This window comes from Bubalus bubalis, chromosome 5 (genome assembly GCF_019923935.1).
Source record: "Bubalus bubalis isolate 160015118507 breed Murrah chromosome 5, NDDB_SH_1, whole genome shotgun sequence".
In the NCBI taxonomy this organism is placed as follows: Eukaryota; Metazoa; Chordata; class Mammalia; order Artiodactyla; family Bovidae; genus Bubalus; species Bubalus bubalis.
The window spans coordinates 80,478,202-80,498,365 of NC_059161.1; the positions used below are offsets into that span (position 1 = coordinate 80,478,202).

Genomic DNA, 20,164 nt, shown 5'->3' on the forward strand with positions numbered 1-20,164 from the left:
GTATTATGAACACCTGTGCCTGAACACTTCTGGTGACAGGGAACTCACTACCTCTCAATGCAGCTCATTCCACCTTGAGCAGCTTTCCTTGTAGTGTTCTTTGAACTTGAACACTACTGTGCCATTCAGCCTCTCTGGATTTTATCATCTATAAAGTGGAGGAATAGAATAGAAGGTCTCTCCCAACTCCAGCTGCTTTTGCCTATCATTGAGGTCATTGCTTTGTGAGATTAAATTATGCTGGATTGCTCCCTACTTTTCTTACCTCAGTTCTACCCAGGTAGCCCATCTGCCTAGAAAAGAATCCCTTATAGCTCAGAGACACCATTTCTAGGAACTGTTTTCTGGCTCAAGACCTTTAAGCCTTTTGGTCCCTGGAAGGAGGGCAGATGCACACAGACCTCCTAACTGGAAATACCTCTAACTGCAATCCTACTGTAATTTCAGTTCAGTTCCTATGACTTTCAAAAAGCTGTTGTATGGCATAGCAGAAATATAAAGCCCTTAACGTCAGATCAGTCTGGGTCTGAATGCCAGCTGTGCCACTCTCCAGCTGAGTGGCACTCGGCATATGTGAAACGGGGGTAGTGCCTCTCCTGCAGAATCACCGTGAGCATTAAAGGTGATCCTGTATGACAGGGTTTAGTCCAGCCCCTGAAATACAAGAGGCACTCGGTAATGGTGCCACTCTTAGGAGGACATTGCTGATTATTGTGTGTGTGTGTTCTCATATCAAAACCGGAGATGCTCATGGAAACCTGCTCAATAGAATACTATGGTCTAAGGAAAAGAGCTCTCAGTGAGGTGTCAAGAAAGAATGTTGGCCCCATTCTGCAGCCACTTGACTTGAGACTTGGTGACACTCAGTCTCTATTGGACTTGTTTTCTCCATCTGTGAAAGATGTTTTTAAATATCCCCTCCTCATCGTTAAAAAATTATAACCTAAAAAACATTTTTTAAAGATGAGAATATGCTTATGAAATACTGAGTGGAATGAAAGCAGTTATAGACATAACTGAGGTAATAAGGAATGTAGAAATGCTTCATTAACTCTGAAGTACTGACGATTTGGGGCTGCAGATGTGTATAGGCTGAGTCTCTCTTCTGGGACCTGGGCAAAGGGTCAGAGGAAGACTTCCATATCGCTGGGCAGGGCTGGGCTACCAGATCCTGAAGCAGCCGAGGCACATCTCAGCTTGGTGGGCAGTGGCCCTTCTCTCCCCAGCCCCATCAATCACTCAGCGAGGACAGGTGCAGCTAGGTCTGGCAGCCTCCCAGACTGACAGAGACAAAAGAGTGCCTTTCAGCCCTAGCGGTGAGGGGGGAGGGCAGACACAGCTAAGGGTTCCGGCACAGGAGGTTCTCCGGCATGGTGGTAAGAGAACCGGGTTTGCGTCAGGAAACTTGCATTCTGATATTATCCCTGAGTGACCTTGGGCTGCTGCTCCTTCCTATCCCTCAGTTTCCTCACCCATAAAAATATAGAGGCTAACTAATCTCTTCCAAATATAATTTGTTCTTTGAGTTGGAGAGACCAAGGGACACCTGCAGATTCCAAATAGAACCTTGAAAAGCCACACTCTCAGTTGTAACCTTTGACACATTAACCACTCAAGGCAAAAGAGCTGGCTCAGATAGTTGGTATGATGTGAAGCTGAATGTTAAAAAGGACTTCCTAAAACCTATAAACTCCTGGAACTATTACCACCCACTTTACTCTCCCACCCAAATGCCAGCTGGGGTCAAGCATATATTTCAAATGAGTGAAGCAGGCTGGAGGGGGTAGGAGGACCTGGGGAATACCTATGTTTTAGGAGGGCTGCCTCCCTAGCTCCAGCTGGTTGTTTCCATGATCCTGTTTTTCAAGAGAAGCCAGACATCCAGAATTCTGTGTAATATTTCCTAGTGTTTAAATGTTGGCAACTAAAGTCATAATTTTAAAAATACAATGTAGGCCAAACAAAATACATTAGTGAGCCAAATTCTGCCCTCAGGCTACCAGTTGGTGACCTCCACTGCAGACACTTTTGCACAGAAGATCTGTCAATAAAGAGAAGAACACTGGATGACTTTCTGTACAAAAAGGATGTATGTTTAAAGCTGAGAGGCTCAGATCTAGGATGTTAGCAGAACAAGAATCCAGATAGAACTTTCCTCTGATCTTGTAAGGAATCAGGCACCTAAAATAGATGCTGGGTTCAGTATGAGTCTTCTCCGGATACATGTAGGGAATTCAGCAAGCCCCGTGACAAGAAATAAAATTCATATCTATGAGGACATTTTTCCAAGTGAAGCTAAAAAGAAATGACTGTGTCTTAAGAGTTGGAGGTGAGAGGATTGAGAGGGTAACAGGCAGGAAGGCCAGGGGTCTCCAAATGGAGGAAATAGGTTGCCAGTGTCAGACATTTTTCTCTCTCTTAAGCGGCAGGAGGAAACAAACTAGTGATTTTTTTCCTTCTCTGCTGCTGATAAGTTGCTTCAGTCGTGTCCGACTCTGTGTGACCCCATAGACGGCAGCCCACCAGGCTTCCCCGTCCCTGGGCTTCTCCAGGCAAGAACACTGGAGTGGGTTGCCATTTCCTTCTCCAGTACATGAAAGTGGGAAGTGAAAGTGAAGTCGCTCAGTCATGTCCGACTCTTCAAGACCCCATGGACTGCAGCCCACCAGGCTCCTCCATCCATGGGATTTTCCAGGCAAAAGTACTGGAGTGGGGTGCCGTCACCTTCTCCATACAAATTTAAAAGGAGGTTTCTCTTAAAATACTGTTGCCATCATGACACCTGGTTTCACCTGAAGTTAACTATTCTCAAACCTTGAGTTAACCAATGCATTTTTCTTAAGGAAATGTTTGTCTTAAACTATGTTAATGTACTATGCATTTACCCCAGATTCTGTCTTCAAGTTGGTTCCACCTAATGGCTCAGAACAGACTTGACAAACCAGTATGTTATACTCAGACATTGTTCCCCTAATCTATGTAAACGAAACTATTTGTATGGCAATCTGCCCTTCTACAAGATTCAAGTCAATCGTTTTATGGCCCGGGATGAATCATCTGGTGCCAAGATTATCCCAAAATGCATCTTATGGATGAGGGGCCTGGTGCCATTCTGAGTTTTAAGACATTCCTTTCTTTCATTAACAGACTGCTAGTGACTATATAACATCCAGCTGAAGACTAACAGGGGGGTACTCTTTCTGCCCCCTTCTGATGCCTATGTCAGAAGCTTTCTCTATCTCCGTTATACTTTAATAAAACTTCATTACACAAAAGCTCTGAGCGATCAAGCCTCATCTCTGGCCCTGGATTGAATTCTTCTCTGGAGGCCAAGAATCCCGGCGTCTTTTCATTCAGCAACAACCTTTCAGGACTAAACCCTCAAATTGCAGTGGAGACAAAGATTTGACTTTCCCTAAATGGAGATCCGTCACTATCCCAAACTGGTAAAGAAAAAGCACCTCTATTCCTGGAGACAGACCCCCAGAACTGGGGGAGACCTGTGCTGGGAGGCGGCCGTGGGCTCCAGCCTGGCTCACCGGTGGGAGCTGTCCACCATCTTCAGGTGGACCCGCAAGTCCTTCTTGGTGAGGTGATCCAGCATGCGAGCGTCCACGAGGCACTCCATGAAGTAGCTGCGGTACTGGGGGAGCCCCAGGCTGGGGAGCCACTGGTTCCCAATCCACTCGTGGTTCATATCCCCATAGACCAGGGTCTGAGGAACAAGATGGAGGAGGATGGGGGCAAAGGCAGTGTCAGCAGGTTGCAGCTAGCGTATTGTTGAGAGAAATCTTACTCCAGCGTCCATGGCAATTCAATAAAATCGCAGCTTACTTTCACTGAGAGGCTGGGGAGCAATGTCTGAGTATAACATAGTGGTTTGTTAAGTGGGAGGTGGGGATTTTTAATGGAATGTTTTAAATCCTGGAATGATGTATTTCTACTCACTTATCAATTATCTACAGTAATGAAAAGAAGCATCTATCTAGGCAGCAGATAATAGGAACTCCTTCCCATCAACTTGAAAGGCATTTGTGGTGCTGTAAGGCAGACTTGCCTTCCTGATTTCCAGTCAGCCACAAGCCTGCTGAGTCCAAGGGTCAGGCTGCTTTATAGAGGACCTGCAGAGTGGCTAAGAAAGCCAGTCTTTCTTGGGAAACTGTCTTCATATGGTCCATAAGGGATTGTGTTTGACTAAAGATGTAAAAAAAAAAATCAAGTAACGTGACCTGTGCCTGAATAGCCAGTGCTCTTCTCTAAGGCTTGGTGGTCTCTCCAGAAATCCTCTAGGTCCTTTGTATGCTGTCTCCCTACCCCCAACACAGCATGTGCACCACCCCCTACCCAGTCTGGTTCTGAGAGGCCTGCTGCAGTTAATCACTGCCTCCTATCTTGTGGGCAGGGACATCTCTGACCATCTATCCTTAAAAAGAATTTTAATGGCAACCCTCCATCACTCTCTTTCTTTACCTAATCTGATTTTTTTAGAACTGAAAATTTTAGCTTCATTATCTTTTAAAAAATAGTTCATACATATAAAATATATGCAGCGTATGTTCATTGTGAAGCATAAAGATGAAGTTAACATCTCTGGATGTCATCCACTGTGGCCTCCATCCCTGTGTCTTCCCCAGCTTGTGCCCTGCTCCCTCGAGAGGAAAAACCTCTCCTGAGTTTTCTATCATTCCCCTTCTTGAGAAAATGTTTTATTGGTTCTTATGGTCACTGATGCGTACTTCTTTAAATAATATAATTACATTTGCTTGGTTGAGAGTTTTAATAGAAAATCTTTTGGGACTTATAGCTTTCATGTTACATTATATGTGTGAGTCATTTATTTCCTCTGCTGAATAGTATTTTACTATGACAATATACTGTACCTGATCAGTCCAGTCTACTATTGCTGCTGTTGCCCAGTAAGTATAAACAGTGCTGCTCTGTGCTTCATTTTAATTCATGGCACTCATATCTATCTGCCATACTGTCCATTTATTTGTTTACTGTCTATCTCTCCACTAGAATATAAACCCCAGGAGGGATAAGATTGCTTACTTCTGTAGATCAAGGCCTAATACCTAGTAGCTGCTCAATAAATCCTTGCTAAGTGAATGAATGAAAGCCCTTTGCTAAGCTCACCAGGGGTACCCCCGAGAGGGTCAGGAAGAGGAAGAGGATTCATACAAATGATCTCAATACTCCTGGGAAGAGTGTCAAACTGAGGGGAAGAGGCAGGCATGCTGGGGGCACAGCCATCCAAGGGTCCTCACCTGCCATGGTAAAAACCAGAGGTAATGAAAGGGGACTGAGGAAGGAAGGAGGCAGGGCTTCAGCAGAGGAGAAAACCTGTGCCCAGGGCTCTTCGTGTGAAGAGGGACCTAAAAGACCAGGGCTCAGAGTCCTCCAGGAGCAAACCTGCTGGGAGAACACCACCCCAAACTGCTGCGAGTTGGTTCTGAACAAGGGGACAGGATCTTACCTGAGCCCAGCTGCCCTCCTCACTGTCCTGGGAACAAGTGCAGCATGTCAGGGGGAAAGAGGCAAAATCAAGAAACCTGGCAGCCTCCACCCAAGGCCCCATCAGGAGGAAAGAGTAGACACCCCAGCAGCGGGATGGGTGACTAGGGGAAGCTTGCTGGGATGGTTTCAGCACAGAAGGCTGGTGCACATGCCTGTGTTTGCAGTGAACGGGGATCAAATGTGTGTGTGGCAGAATCAGAGCCAGCCAAGCTCCCAGGTCCTCATCACCCTCCCTGTTCCTTCCCCAAGGATCCAGTGCAAGGGCAAAGACTGGCTTCATGTCTGTAGCTGGGCAAGATGTTCCCAAGCCCTCCTCTTCTCTGCAGTACATTAGGAGCCTAGGGTGAGCCTGTGAGCCCCCTGGGATGCACACCCACCCCCATGAACTGTTTCCATTCTCACTTCTCTCCCACCAACCCACCACTCTGAGAGCAGAGCTCCATCAAACAGCAGGGATCCCAAGCTTATACTGTATCAGCTGCAACCCCCTTTGCCTTCCTATAACCTTCCCCTCATCCTCATGCAAGTCATCAGTCCTAACCCCAGACCCAGGACCCAGGGCCTGACTCACTGTTTTAGTGGATGTTGCCAGAGTTTCCATCTCTTCGTGGGTGACCCAGACATTCCCAGAAGACTGCAGGCAGAGAAGAAACCTAGCTGGTCCTGTGTGGGGGTGCCTAGCCTCCCTATCAGGCTGAGAGCCTCCAGGACAAGGACAGAGCTGCCTTCCCCAAGTCCTATCACAGGCCCAGCCCAGAATTCTGCAGTCTAGCTCTGAGCAACTCTTTTATCACCGTGTCTGCACTGCTTAGCATGGTGTCTGGCACACAGAAGTACTCAGCAAATGTTTTCTGAATGAATATGAATAAATGGTGTGAATCTGGTATAAGGACTAACCCAATCACAGAGATGGACTACAGTGAAATATTTCCTCTGGGCCTCTATGGACAGGTTTACATTCTTCTGGAGAGGTTGGAGGGCCAGAATTTACAAATGCCCTATTTCCTCTGCTTCCCACAAAGGCCCTGTTTGCAAACTCTGCCCAAAGATCTAGAATTCCTGGCAGAGGAAGAACTGGGGAGATGGAGCTCATGGGCGGCATGTGGGAGGCAGGGAATTACACCTGCTGAGACCCTGCTGAATCAGTGCTACCACCTCCTGGAGGCCAGGCGGGACCCTCTGTGGGGACAGGAAGGGGCAGGACTCAATGCTACCCTCTTCCCAATGACCCAGGGGAAACTTTGCAGACACTATTCTGGGGCTTCTGAAAATATTCTAGGTGAGGGAGAGGCCACTCACAGTCCTGGAGGTGGGCGGGGCAGAGGGGCTGGTCAGCGACACCATCTCCTGGATGGCCAGCCGGAGCTTGAGCCGGTGCAGGGCATTGCTGATGCCAATTTCTCGCTGGATCTCTGTGTCCGATAGGGCTGACATGATGGCGCCACTCTTGACGTTGGCCCGGCAGGCTGCCACATACCAAGCAGGCATCCCCACCCAGAGCTGCAGATACGAGGCACAGAGGGTAAATTCAGCCCCTTCCCCAAGATCTGGGCTTCACTCAATACTGAGAGGCAATGGTCAGGCCTCATCCATGGTCCCAGAATAGCAAATGCAGAGCAGAGGAATTTAGACATGTGGAAATGATCATCACCAAATGCTTTTTCTCATTTAACAGGAAACTCTGAGGCCTGGGAAGGTGAAGGGATTTTACCAACACAGCATGGGTGATCAGCTCCTGGGGATAGCTCTAGGAAAAGTGAAACCACCTGTGAAAGTCTTATGGCTCAGTGATGATTAATTCCCAGACTTAGCCACCTGAGAGACATCAGAATATAACATCCATTATGTCCTCCAGAGTAACAGGTGTATATGTTCGGGGAAAGGGGGTGTTGGCTAGACATGGCACTGTGCACTTCGCAGGGGAGAAACATGCTGGGAAAATTTTAGAAATACCACCCCTGAGCCTAAGGAGTCCTTGTTCTTTCTCACGCATCCTTCCCACCAGACCCGAGTAGACTTGGACTCCCTTTTCGCAGGTTTACCTCTAGCCAGGAGACCACAGTAGGGCCGTCCCACTGGGCAAAGGGCATTCCTTTTCTCCGGGCATCTTCAAGCAGCTGGTGTCTTTCAGGAAGAACAACAACAGATTCACTAGTCCTTTTTTCTTTGTCAACCATGCTTACTCTCAGGGACCATGGGCTCTGCCAAGATGTGGACTCCCACTACCCCAGCTCCTCATCACAGGACTGCCACCTTTGCTCTATGCCTGAAACAGTGTAACACGAAGCCATGGAGAGCAACACCTCTCCATTCCCAGAGGTGAGGGCTTTCAGTTTGTTTGCACAGAAATTTTCGTCTGCTCTGTCAGAGATCCCAGGTGCTGGGTCATACCACACTTGTCTCCTTCTCTCAAAGCGCCCTTGTCTCCTTGCTCAGGACATCCTAAGAACAGTCTCCCAGCCCCCAGTTAGACCAGGCCAACTCAGTTCAGAAAGGGCCTTGCTGGGCTCTGACTGCCTGAGCTCAGCCCCATGGCAGTCCTGGGGGACGACAGTGAGTGAAGGGCTGGACCCCACCTTGGCAGAGCCTAGCCTGTGGTTCTTACTTCTTCTTCAGCCTCCGGTCCTTTTCTGCCTGGGTTCCCAGCTTGCCAGGCACCATGGGCTCCTGCAGACCGAGCTCAGAGTCTGTTAGTAGTACAACTAGAATGGAAGAGATGGTGTATCAGCTACACCGTCTTGGGTGTATCCTCCCAAGGCCTGGGTCAGGACTGGAGAGCAGACCAGCAGGACGCGCCTCAGCACAGGAGAGCCTGCAGGCCTGAGGGGACCACCCATTCTTCCTGGAGCCTCCACACAACATCCCTACAACCCGGCGGTCCCACAGTGGCATCAAGTGGGTCACCCCCAAGCCCAAAGAGCCTTCCCCTGGGGGCCCCAGCTCTGTAAGTGTTTTCCAGCCAGATGGCTAGAAGTTGTTCCACCCTAACAGCAGCAGAATCCTAGCAGAACTTGTCCCTCCTCCAGACCAAGCTGCAAAGGAAACTTGGAAAGCCAGAGTGGGCTTTGGGCTCAGCCAGGATTAGCGTGGCCTGGGCTGGGGTGGGGAAACAGGCATGCTCAGAGATGTGTGTCTGGGCCCCTTTTTCAGGGCCACTCACTTGCACAAATCACAAAATGGAACATGCATGGCTCTGTTGTCTTAAGGATCTCCTGAACTGATGCCAGAGTTCATGGCAGGGGCAGCATTGTAGAATTCATTTAAATCCCAGTCACTCCTCACAAGTGTACAGGGGGCAGAGGGTAATCCAGAAATCAATCTGCAATGCTGTTTTAGGTTTAGGTGCCAACATGGTATGGGGAACATAGGAAATCATAAGGCTCCAACACAAGATGCCTCTTGCACTCCAGACCTCCTCAGCCCTGGCCCCTCCCGTCTGTGGCTGGCTCCACAATGTATTTTGCAAGGCCTCTGTGAGCTCGCCCCAGCCTAGGATCTAAACCCACCTCTTCCATTTCTCCCACACCCTTCCCTATGCACCAAACTCTCATACCCAACCCATCCCCCTTTAACACACAAATGCTTCTTCTTGGCTAATTCCCACTTAGCCTTCAAGCTTCTGCCCTGGTGTTGCCCAGCAGAGAAAGTCACTCCCATCACTCCCACTGCTCCATAACTAACCTCTGAGTTCCAGAAGCACCCAGAGCATATTGCTATCTTAATATTGTTTTGGAATCATCTCTTTTTCTTTTTCATTAGAAACTGAACTCCTTGAAGGAATGACTACTGCTCTGATACCTACTACGAAGCCTTGTTTTACTACAGTAGTTAATGAATGTCTGTTGAGCAAATAACTGGATAGATGAGGGCAATGAAAGGAGGAAGGGAGGGAAAGGAAGAAAGGAAAGAAGGAACAGGGGAAGGGACAGGAAGACAGTTAACATTTACGGTGTGCCTACCACATGCCAAGCACACACTGGAACTTTATATTATCATAGAACTGTTAATAATGCTACCCTTGCTCAAGTACTTACTTGACTACAGTGTCTACCAAGTTATGATTAGGCATTAGGATATTTTGAGTCTTGGAGGCAAGGTATACTAGGAATTAACAAGTGACTCTCCTAGGAGAAAAAAACATCCAAGAAATTTCTCCTGAAGGTCCTGAGCACAGTACACTAGAAAACCTCCAAACGGGAAGAAACCTCAGAGGTCCAACCTCACACTTGATACAGGAAGCCCTTCTACAGCATACCAAATAAACAGCCATTCATCTGATGCCTGACACTTCTCATGGCAGGAACTACCATCTCATGAAGCAGCCCTTCCAGCTGTGAAACAGCTCTGACAGAAAACTGCTTCTCTGGAGCGGAATCTCGGTGTCTGTGGCTTCTGCCCCCTGGTCCCTGGCAGACAAGGCTGGATCCAAGGACACCCTCCTGCTTCTCCCCTACTCACACCCATTTACTAGGGTTAGACAGAGACCATGGCCTGTGGGTCCATCCCGGCTCGGCTGGATCAGCCTGCCTTTCTCCTTCTTCCCAAACAGGCGGCCGATGGATGATTTGATGCCCTTGCGCTTGGCACCCTTGTGCAAGGAGTCCTGGCTGCTGTTGCTGCTGCTGGGGTTGCTGCCTGGATCCTCCAAAGCACTACAGGATGACAGCCAGGACGGGGTGGGATGAAAAGAAATATACTTAAATTACAGCATGAGAGATGGGAGCTAGACTTCAGGAAGAACTTACAGTAAGTGTCAGGATTGAAAGGGTAAGGGGGTATGATCAGAGCACGGGACCAAAAGAGACATGGAAATGTCCTTCTCTCATGGTGTTTCAAAGAGAAGTGAGATGTTCAGACACCTGGGACAGGTAAGATTCAGCCTGTTCAGAGGCAGAGAGAGGGACGAGGTAAACTTGGGGATGGAGAGGCTTGAGATGGGGTCTGCTCCATTTACCTCTTGCCTTCTTCCTGGCTCAGGGCAGGGAGGCCAAGCTTCTCTAGCTGCAGTGTCCTGGGTGAGGAAGGAGGGGAAGTCTCACATTTTATGGTGGCTTTATCCTCTCGGTTCTCTTCCCAAGACACTGGTGACTGAACAGACAGTGGAGCCGTCAGGGGTAGAGGGAGAGAGCGGGGGCTTGCTGACCCAGCCCAGATAGGCGGAGGGGCGTAGACAGCGGCAGAGCAGAGGCCCTGCCGGGGCCTCTCAGAGTTCAGACTCAGACTCAAGGGCCCAAGGGGGAGAAGTTGAAAGGGAAAGGCGGGCGAAAATTAACCTGTTAGTACCTGGGTCATCAGGCAGCACTCACCAGCAGCTTCCTCCTATGCTTTCTTAAGTCACTGGGCTGGAAGAGAGAGTGACGGGTGAGCTTGGACTCACCTTTTGGATGCTTAAACGTCTACCCTAAGGGGAACCCAGTGGTCTTAGGATGAGAACATGGGACTCAGCACCTTATACAGGCCTGAAGAGAATATCACAGCAAAACAAACCAACAAAAAACTGGCTTGAAAAAAAATAAATCAGGGCTTTCTCTGAAAGAGAGAAAGACGTGTGGGGGCTGGGTGAGTTTCTTAAGCATTATCCAAGGGGAGAGGGCAAGAAAGTAACCATGTAGCTCTTTCCAAACCCAGAATGATGTGCTGGTAACCTGGCATGCCAAGGTCTATACACATCATAAGAAGAAAATGCTGTGACCCAACTGAGAGTGAGCCCTGCAGTCAACTCCCCTCGGTCAACCCTGAAGCAGAGCCTAGTGATGACAAGGTTGTTCATCAACTGCCCCAAGTCTCTCACCAAGGTCATGACCCCCATCCGATCCAGGTCCTGGGCAGCACTGCGGGAGGTGAGCTTAGGTGTGGCACGGCCGCTAAGTGGAGGGGACGCGCTGGCCAGGGACAGGGCGGTCAGAGAGGTGGGGATGGAACCGCGTTTGTGCAGCTGGGTCAGGTCTAGGGCCTCCATGCTGCCACTAGTCACTCGAGTTTCCAGCTCCTCAGCACGGAGCTCTGTGGACTCCTTCTCTTCCTGGATCATCCTGGGAGGTAGGCAAAATCGGGCTTCACTGTTAGCCCAGAGAGGACTAGCAGGAGGCACGTGTGCACACTGCCTGAGTCACCACCCAGTGACCCGGGGTGCAAGGCGATGCTCAGGTGTATCCAGTGTTCGGGGGCATTGCAGGGACATACAAGGCCTTATGGGCATAGCTGGTTCTATCCCACTACAGCTTAGCAATTTTCTGTCTGGTTAACTGGCCTAATGTAACAAAACTCCCTAGTTTAACAAAAGCAGTTGCTAGGAAAGGAGGCAAGTCAGTCAGTGGAATATAAACCTTCCCAGAAGTTAGAATGCTTGACCTACCACTATCTATAGGGCCTCAGTTTCCAATATACCCAATGTCAGGAATGGTCTAAGTTAGTAGTTCTCAAACACAGAACCTTTAATTGATGCTGATCCCTGATGGAATGTTCCCTGTTCCACAGAAAAATTAGAATAATAGTGATAATGTTATGTGTATGGGGGAGGTACTCAGAGAGAAATGTGTGTACGCACACTCATACACACACACACACAAATATAACGATGTCAACTATCCTTTAGAAGCAGGACCTATCTTTATTCTCAGAGCATATCTTTCCAACTTTAGGGATATTAAAATATCCTTTCTTTGATAGAATGGTAATTATGTTTACTGTTTCATTTTGCAGAATGAAAGTTGGCAGTACTATGTTAATACCCTTCTGTGTGTGTGTGTGTGTGTGTAGTATTTTCTTTTTAGCTTGTCTGTGAAATCCAAAAGTATTGGAACCACTGAACCAGATGACCCCTACAGCCCTGTAAAGCACTGATGTTCTCTGCTTTGGACTTTCCTTTGCCATTTGTCACAAACATTAATAAACTCTCTATAAAAATGGAGTAAAGTGCAGATCTTGATAACATTCCCTGCCAGTGGTTTCTGTCTGACGCTTCATTAGGGATGGAAGGCATGACACAGTGCACGGAGTTTAGAAAATTTTGAATCCTGGCTCTGCCACTTCCTGCACTGCTTTGGGCAAATCATTTAATCTACCTGATTTGTTTCCTTGTCTGTAAAATGGAAATAATGCTGTCTCCTCTAGTGACTGTGATAAGACTGACAAAAGCTCTCACCCTGAGTTGGCCTCAGTATGTGGGAACTACACAAAAGTGATTGTGTTTAGCTGTAGGAGGTCAGGAACACAGCCTCCGAAGACCTGGGAGGAAAAATGAAGCCTGAGAAGTCAATCTGAGGTCCTGCCCCTCTCCATCAGCGTTGTGCCAGAACCTTGCCTGATCCCCACACAGGGTCCCTAGATGATGGCACTCAAGGTGCAGCTGTAAGAGACAAGCAAACACATACAGAATCTCTCCTGCAGTGCTCAAACACAAAGAGCCTCTGTCCTTCAAGGAACCTCCCAGGCCCTCCCCCCCTGCCCTAACCTGATCTCCTCGTTGATAGCATCCAGCTGCTCCTGCAGCATCATGGCCAGGGTCTGGGCGTCTGAGTGGCTGCTGGGGGAGACAATGTCCATGGAGCCCACCAGACCCCCTGGTTCATCCTCATCCACATCAGAGATCTCATGGTCACTGTCAAAGGCAGGGGTGGTTGTCGGGACCAGCACCGCAGGCCGTGGAGATGGCTCCCAGTCCTTAGCAGAGAAGGATAGAGAGGTGGGTAAGACTCACGCGATGGCTGAGGAGCAGGACCCTCCCCACCTACAGCAGCAGCACTGACATTTCCCGGGAGGCTGTTAGAAATGCTAAATCTCAGGTACCATCCCAGACCTACTAATTCAGAATCTGCCTTTTAACAAAATTCCTGGATAACTTACTTGTATGTTAAAGTCTAAGAAACAATACCCAAACTCAAGGAGGCAGACAGCAGAATAGTTAGGAACAGATTCCAGAAACTGCCTTGCTTTGAATGCTGGCTCCACCAAGTCCCAGCTATGAAAGAGCTGTTTAACCTCTCTGTGCCTCAGTTTCTTCATCTGTAAAGTGGGAACAGTAACAGTATCTACTTCATAGTTAGCTCTGAGGATTAAATTAGGAAATGCATATAAGGCACTTAGCACAGTGTCTGGCACCAAGTAAGTATTATGTAAAGTCTATCCATTTCTGTGCACACAAAAGATAAAGGGAACAAGACAAAACCAAGCAGGCCTAACTGTCTTGTGTCTCACAGACTTTCAGCACATTACAGAACCCTCTGGTCAACCCTCAGAGGAGGCAGCTTCTCAGAAATCGTCCTACAAACCTCTTTGGTAGACAAAGGCCTAGAAGTGCAAAGAGCACAGAACTGGGCTGGGAGAGTGAGATCAGGGGAAGAAAAGGGAAGAGCCCATCTCTAACCCTATCTTCTGTGTCCCAAACCCCCCAGGGCTGTTTTCTCACTCCTGCAGCCTTTAGACTGAGCTCCTGGGCAGCTGCTGTGTTGTTATAAACAGAAGGAGGACAAGGAGAGAGGGGAGAGAGAGAAAGAGATGATTTTAGATGTCAACTCCCCGCCTTAGGGGTTCCCCTAAGGGGGGAGATGAATTCTTCCCCATCAGATAGGAGTTCCCTCCTTCTCTACCTCTATCTTCTAGTGCCCTAGAGCATGTAGGGAACCTGCATTCAAGACAGAGCATGGTTAACAATTATGAGGCTAGGAAGGAATCAGACTTCCCCAAAAGACTGAAGTCAGTCCTTTTCTGCCCCTAATCTTTCCTGTTTCCTCTCAGCTTCCTAGGCAGACCCCACAGAAACTACATGCTTCTCAGGAAACTGCAGGAGCCATCCCAAGGGTCAGTTAACCTGTTATTCCGCCCTCACCTCCCCCATAAACCACAGCTTTTGTTTCAGAGAGCTTGCCAATTTCATCTTGGCCCTACTTCCCCCACCCCCACCACTAAAACACCCAGGCACACGTGCACAGGCTTCAGCGGGGCCTCGGGGACTGGCTGGCCACCCACCAGCCCCTACCTCTCGCCCATCAGGAGGTCAAGGCGAAACACAGCTGTTGTAGCTGATGACGGCCTTAACCCCGAGGCTGCAGCTGTCACTGACATGGGGGAGGGTGGGGGAGGATGTGCCCTGCACACCAGCTGTCTGTGAAACCAGAGCCAGACACGTGGCTGAACTGACCCCAAATTCCCCTGGGGAGACCCATCCACACTCACCCCTCCACCCCCTTACCTTGGCAGGCGGTTCCCGCCGTGCTGAGTAACAACGACGCAGACCTTGAGATGTGTGGGCAGTTGTGCTCAGGGAGAACCGCACATCCGTTGCACTGCCCGTGTACGCCCTGGAGTGGTGGATGGAGGAGAAAAGGTGAGCCCTGAGGCCTGACAGCCCCAGCTCACACCCACTGGCCCCAAAGAGTTAAGGGCTCTTCAGCTTGGAGAAGAGAAGGACATGACTTTTGTAAATGATTTAAAGGTTTCCATGTAAGCAAGAGATTAGGTTTATTCTCTGGTGCTTCAGGAATGAGAATGATCCAGGTGAGTAAGTTCTAGGCAGGTAGCTTTTCATTTAATACAAGAAGAACCTTCAAACAGTACACAAGGTATCTGGAGGGAGAGGGGAGTCCTGCTTATCCCCACTGCCACTTTTCTCTGCAGCTCAGTTCCAGCTCTATGATGGGGTCAGTACTTCTATAGTCAAAGCCAAGAATCCTCCGTCACTAAGGAAAGCAATGCCACACAGCTTGGTGTGCTCCGGGCTATGTCTTTTTGATTGGAGTAGGGGGTTGGTCTCTTCTTAGCATCCTACAGGAACGGAGGAGTAGGAGGAATTCCAACTACAATTTCCTGTCTCTATTCTCTGCTTCTCTCCATATGTGCTCTGTAGCTCAGTTGTGTCCAACTCTTTGTGACTTCATGGACTGTAGCCTACCAGGCTCCACTGTCCAGAGAATTTTCCAGGCAAGAACACTGGATTGGGTTGCCATTTCTTTCTCCAGGGGATCTTCTAGACCCAGGAATTGAACTTGCATCTCCTACATTGGCAGGCTGATTCTTTACCCACTGTGCCACCTGGGAAGATGCTTCCCTCCATACTCCTATACAATAATTCCTAATAAACTTGAAATTGATACCCAAGTGTCTACCACCCTAGAAACCTATAGACTTCTCTTCAACATCTCTTTTCCTAATTTATGTCCTATGCTACCTCTCTGCACATATACATACACACATTTACTTTTACCTCTCTTCAAAAAAAATGATCCCTATTTCCCTGATACAACAAGAGCATGACCATAGGGAACCTAATGAGTTCTGATCTAAGACATTTTGGTTTGTACAGAATATATCCAGAAGCCATGAACCTTGAGTAGCATCATCCGCTTTAGTCTTCTCAATCATCACCCTGCCTCTCTGGGCAGAGAATTGAGTGCAGGCTTGATGTCTGAGTTTAATACCAAATGCTTCAGAAAATATGAAGAAAACTCCAGAAGTTCCCTAAAACATGGGCCTAATTCCAGCATTATGTTCAGAGCCCTAAGTAAGTTATCTCAAAAGAACTAGAGTGAACCAGATACTCCCCATGAGCAGGCCCTGTGGGACATAGGTGGGCATGTAATTCAGTAGACCCCTCTCAACAGCATGCCCTCTGTCAAGGAAGCAGGAATCATGCCCTGTATTCCACGACAGTGGGGAAGGATCATGCTGTGGTTTATTGGCTCTCAGCATCCCTCAGAGGACAGGTGCTCCCTTTTAAACTGCACGAGTAAGCTGGATGACTTTACCAAGTTTTCTAAACCTCAGTGTTCCACCCTGAATAGGAGGAGGACCCTGAGGTCCTGAGCAGTCTTTTGTTTGGATGAAGTCTCTTCCCCCAGGGTCTATCCAGGGCCATCCAGGACCCTGTCCCAGCGTGCCTGGCCTCCTGAGCATACCTGGAGTGGATGCCATCCACAAATGGTCCTCCTCGACCCTTCAGTTGGTCCACCTCTTGGCGCAGTTTCTCAATCTCTTCAGACAGGCGGCCCTGTGCCAGGCAGACACACAGTAGGGATAGGGGCAAGGGAAGGAAAGAAAGGGGATAAAAGGACACAGAGAACAGCAGAGTTGGGGAGAAGCAGAAGAATGCACCGCAAAGTCCAAACCCAGGGGCTCAAAGCCAAGACCACAGATGACACCAGAAGAGAAGAGGTCCAGCTGGAAAGTGAGTAGAAGGGTTGGCAGGGCAGGGCCAGAAGAGGACTCTGTCTGGAAGGACTCAAGCAGAACAGGTCTGCTGAGCCCTCCCTGCTGACAAAGACATGGCACATAAGGCCAGGTAGCAGAGGGCCCCACAGTGAACTCCCAGGCCTCACAGACATTGCTGGGGCACACACAGTGGCAATCCTCCCCAGATTGCCAGAAAGCAAGAGCTTCACCAGGTTTGTGTGCTCGCATGCCCAGTTGCTTCAGTCATGTCCAACTCTTTGCAACCATATGGACTGTAGCCTAGCAGGCTCCTCTGTCCATAGGGTTCTCCAGATAAGAATCCTGGAGTGGGATGCCCTCCTCCAGGGGATCTTCACCCAGTGACTGAACCCGTCTCTTATGTCTCCTGCATTGGCAGGTGGGTTCTTTACCACTAGCGCCACCTGGGAAGCCCCACCAAGTCATTTTGTCAAGTCCTTCACTGGGCCCTGTCTCTCTGCTACCCACTCTCTGCCCTAAGCTTATGGTTCAGTTTCTTCTTTACAGGTGGGTGGTGATACATCCACTGTGACAGGCTTTAGTGACGATTAGTGGGCTAACATGTGAACATGGACTAATGAACTGGCTAGCACAGTGCTGGGTTTGAGAGCAGTTACATGAAACACAGGTGTGTTCTTTCCACACAGCAAGATCAGCCCTCCCAGGCTGGCAGGGCTGGCCAGCAACCGGGTACCTTGTGATGGTGCTGCTCTTCAATCTGCCGCTGGGAGGTCTCCAGCTCTTGGATCAACGTGTTCTGGGGGAGATCAGCTGTGAGCCAAGAAGCCTGCCTCTCTCTGCCCTGACTCCAACTCCAGCTCTGGCCATGCCGTCCCCTCCCAGGACCATCTGCGCTCGGCCTGCTCTCCAGTTCAGCCGCTCCTTGCCCACCTGACCCCCAAACCACCACCCCCCATCCCCTAGCTGCTCTTTCCCTTCTCTCTGGTCCACAGCCCACTGCTGCAGCCCCATCCCACCTGCTCGCGGGGCTCCTCCCACGCCTTTGCCCCCCTACCCATTTCCACCAGCTCTGTTCCTCCCAGTAACCTGACCACCAACAGCCATCTGCAGCACCTTCTCCTCCAGGGCCACCATGCGCTCCCTGAGGTGGAGCTGCAGGCGCTCCTTCGCCTCGATAAGCAGCCGGTCCACAGTGTCTGACAGGCGCTTGTTGTGGGCTTCATTCATCCTCTCCCGCTGGCGCACCTGCAAATGCAGCCTGCCTCACAGGAGCCCCCCACGGCCCTTCCTCCACAACCCCAGTCTCACAGGCCCCCACGGCCCTCCCTCCACAGCCCCAGCCTCACAGGACCCCGCAGCCCTCCCTCCACAGCCCCAGCCTCACAGGACCCGGCGGCTCTCCCTCCACAACCCCAGCCTCACAGAAGGCCCCCACGGCCCTTCCTCCACAATCTCAACCTCACAGGCCCTCACGGCCCTCCCTCCACAGCCCCGGCCTCACAGGAGGCCCCCGCGGCCCTCCCACCACAGCCCCGGCCTCACAGGAGGCCCCCGCGGCCCTCCCTCCACAGCCCCAGCCTCACAGGCCCCCGCGGCCCTTCCTCCACAGCCCCAGCCTCAGAGGAGGCCCGCAGCCCTCCTGCCACAACCCCAACCTCACAGGCCCCCGCGGCCCTCCTTCCACAGCCCCAGCCTCACAGGAGGCCCCCACGGGCCTCCCTCCACAACCTCAACCTCACAGGCCCCCACGGCCCTCCTTCCACAGCCCCGGCCTCACAGGAGGCCCCCGCGGCCCTCCCGCCACAGCCCCGGCCTCACAGGAGGCCCCCGCGGCCCTCCCTCCACAGTCCCACGGCCCTCCCTTCACAACCCCAGACTCACTGGTCTCCTGGGCCCTCCCTCCACAACCGCAGGGAAGCACCTGTTCCTACTGTGGTTCTGTGCCCACCTGGCCACTTCCATCCTCTGGGGCCCCTCTCTCCAGTGCTCCTGCCCATGCCCCCAGCTTCTTCATGTGTCTGTCTCTGTCCTAGTTAGGTCCTTGTCCAGCTCCTAGTCTCCTCCTTTCCCTGTTCACAGACCATCCTGTGGTACCACCCTGGGGCAGACAGGGGCACCAAAGAGTCCTGTCTGGTGTTCTCACCCGCGCCAGCTCTTGGTTCTTCTCCTCCAGCTGTCCCTCCAGCTGTCGGAGGTGCTCCTCAGTGTTGCCATGTCGCTCTTCAGCCTGGAGGTAGGAATGGGTCGGTGTAGCTTGTAGATCATCCTTCCTCCTGCTCAGACCTTGCATCCCATGCTCCCAGGTGCCACAGGAGTCTTTGGGAATTAGGGCCTCAGGGAAAAATGAAGCCAAGCTCTCCACTTACCATAGCGGAGCACTTTGTCCCCACCACTGCCATTCTTCCCATGTACCCCAACCCCTGCCAGATTCCCCCACCCACACCTCCTCCTTCCTGCTCAGGGCTAACCTTACACTATCTCAGAGCTGGCAGCTCAAGAGACTGTAAATTCTCATGCTTCCAGAAAGAATGCCACTTGAAAGTATGAGCTACCATAAATCTCTGTGCCTCTAGATAGGAGCACAGACTCCAGCCAGAGTTCAAATCCTGGCTCCCTCCCATCCCAGCTGTGTGACGTTGGGCAAGCTACTGAGCCTCTATGAGCTTTTGTCTCCTCCACTGTGATAATAGTATCTATGCCTTTTGCAAGGACCAAAGGTCATAATCCATGGTAAACACTTAGGACTCAATGAGCACTCAACAAAAGCTAGCCACGGTGATTACTTTTGCTGTTAAACCAGCCCTTGTAGAGTGGTCTCCCCTTCTGTTCATGCATTGTCAAAGATGGGGACCTCACTGTCTCTTTTGACAAGGTATTCAATATTATTACACATCTTATAGTCAGGAAATCCCTTCTAAAAGTCTTTCTACAATGACTTCCCGAACACATTAATCACTTCAGTCCAGCCCTTCTGGTCAGTTTTGGGAGTGATGAAACCTGACTGCTCAGCATCGCACACACAGTATCTTCTGCTGGACTTTAAACTCTGTTCTTCATTCCTAGGGGATATTTCCTGAAAGGCTTAGAGATCACCAAGTTCAACCCCATCATTATAGAGATGATGACTTCATCACAGAGATAATGACAGAGACACCCAGTTATGGAGGGAGTGACTTTTCCCAGGTCACAGAGCCAGTCAGTGGCAGAAGTAAATCTGGTCCTGCATGTACGAGGCACAGCCAGGCTGGAGGCTCCATCTGCAGAGCTCCCAAGCTGCCACACTGGCACAATGGCCAGCCTCTCACCTCCAGAGGTCTAGGGTCTGATGCTTACTAAATATTAGTTTCCTTCTCTTCACTGCTTGAGGGGGTAGCTATGGTGATCCCACATGGGGCACCCCTGAAAAGTCTTTCCCACTGTAAACACTCCTAAATTCTCCTGATTAAGCCACCACATGTCCATGCATTTACACAGCTCTTCCAGACCTAGGATGTTTTTAGCC

The 20,164-nt window shown here is 50.1% G+C and overlaps 1 protein-coding gene across 15 annotated transcripts in view; it reads right to left on the reverse strand.

Annotated features, from left to right (window-relative positions):
- The window catches only part of PPFIA4 (PTPRF interacting protein alpha 4), a 55,070-nt gene that overhangs the window by 10,767 nt on the left and 24,139 nt on the right, over nucleotides 1-20,164 (reverse strand). For 10 of the 15 annotated variants that reach the window (XM_025277803.3, XM_025277817.3, XM_025277811.3 and 7 more), the window contains 16 exons: nucleotides 18,806-18,889; nucleotides 17,776-17,907; nucleotides 17,396-17,458; nucleotides 16,410-16,501; nucleotides 14,708-14,816; nucleotides 12,971-13,179; nucleotides 11,309-11,549; nucleotides 10,824-10,859; nucleotides 10,472-10,605; nucleotides 10,003-10,169; nucleotides 8,123-8,219; nucleotides 7,560-7,641; nucleotides 6,817-7,017; nucleotides 6,089-6,151; nucleotides 5,477-5,503; nucleotides 3,540-3,715 (listed from right to left, as the gene is read on the reverse strand). In XM_025277803.3, the coding sequence (XP_025133588.3) occupies nucleotides 3,540-3,715; nucleotides 5,477-5,503; nucleotides 6,089-6,151; nucleotides 6,817-7,017; nucleotides 7,560-7,641; nucleotides 8,123-8,219; nucleotides 10,003-10,169; nucleotides 10,472-10,605; nucleotides 10,824-10,859; nucleotides 11,309-11,549; nucleotides 12,971-13,179; nucleotides 14,708-14,816; nucleotides 16,410-16,501; nucleotides 17,396-17,458; nucleotides 17,776-17,907; nucleotides 18,806-18,889 (1,913 nt within the window). The remainder of the gene's footprint in view (nucleotides 1-3,539; nucleotides 3,716-5,476; nucleotides 5,504-6,088; nucleotides 6,152-6,816; nucleotides 7,018-7,559; nucleotides 7,642-8,122; nucleotides 8,220-10,002; nucleotides 10,170-10,471; nucleotides 10,606-10,823; nucleotides 10,860-11,308; nucleotides 11,550-12,970; nucleotides 13,180-14,707; nucleotides 14,817-16,409; nucleotides 16,502-17,395; nucleotides 17,459-17,775; nucleotides 17,908-18,805; nucleotides 18,890-20,164) is intronic. The other 5 variants (XM_025277805.3, XM_044943333.2, XM_025277814.3 and 2 more) reach the window with 2 other exon arrangements.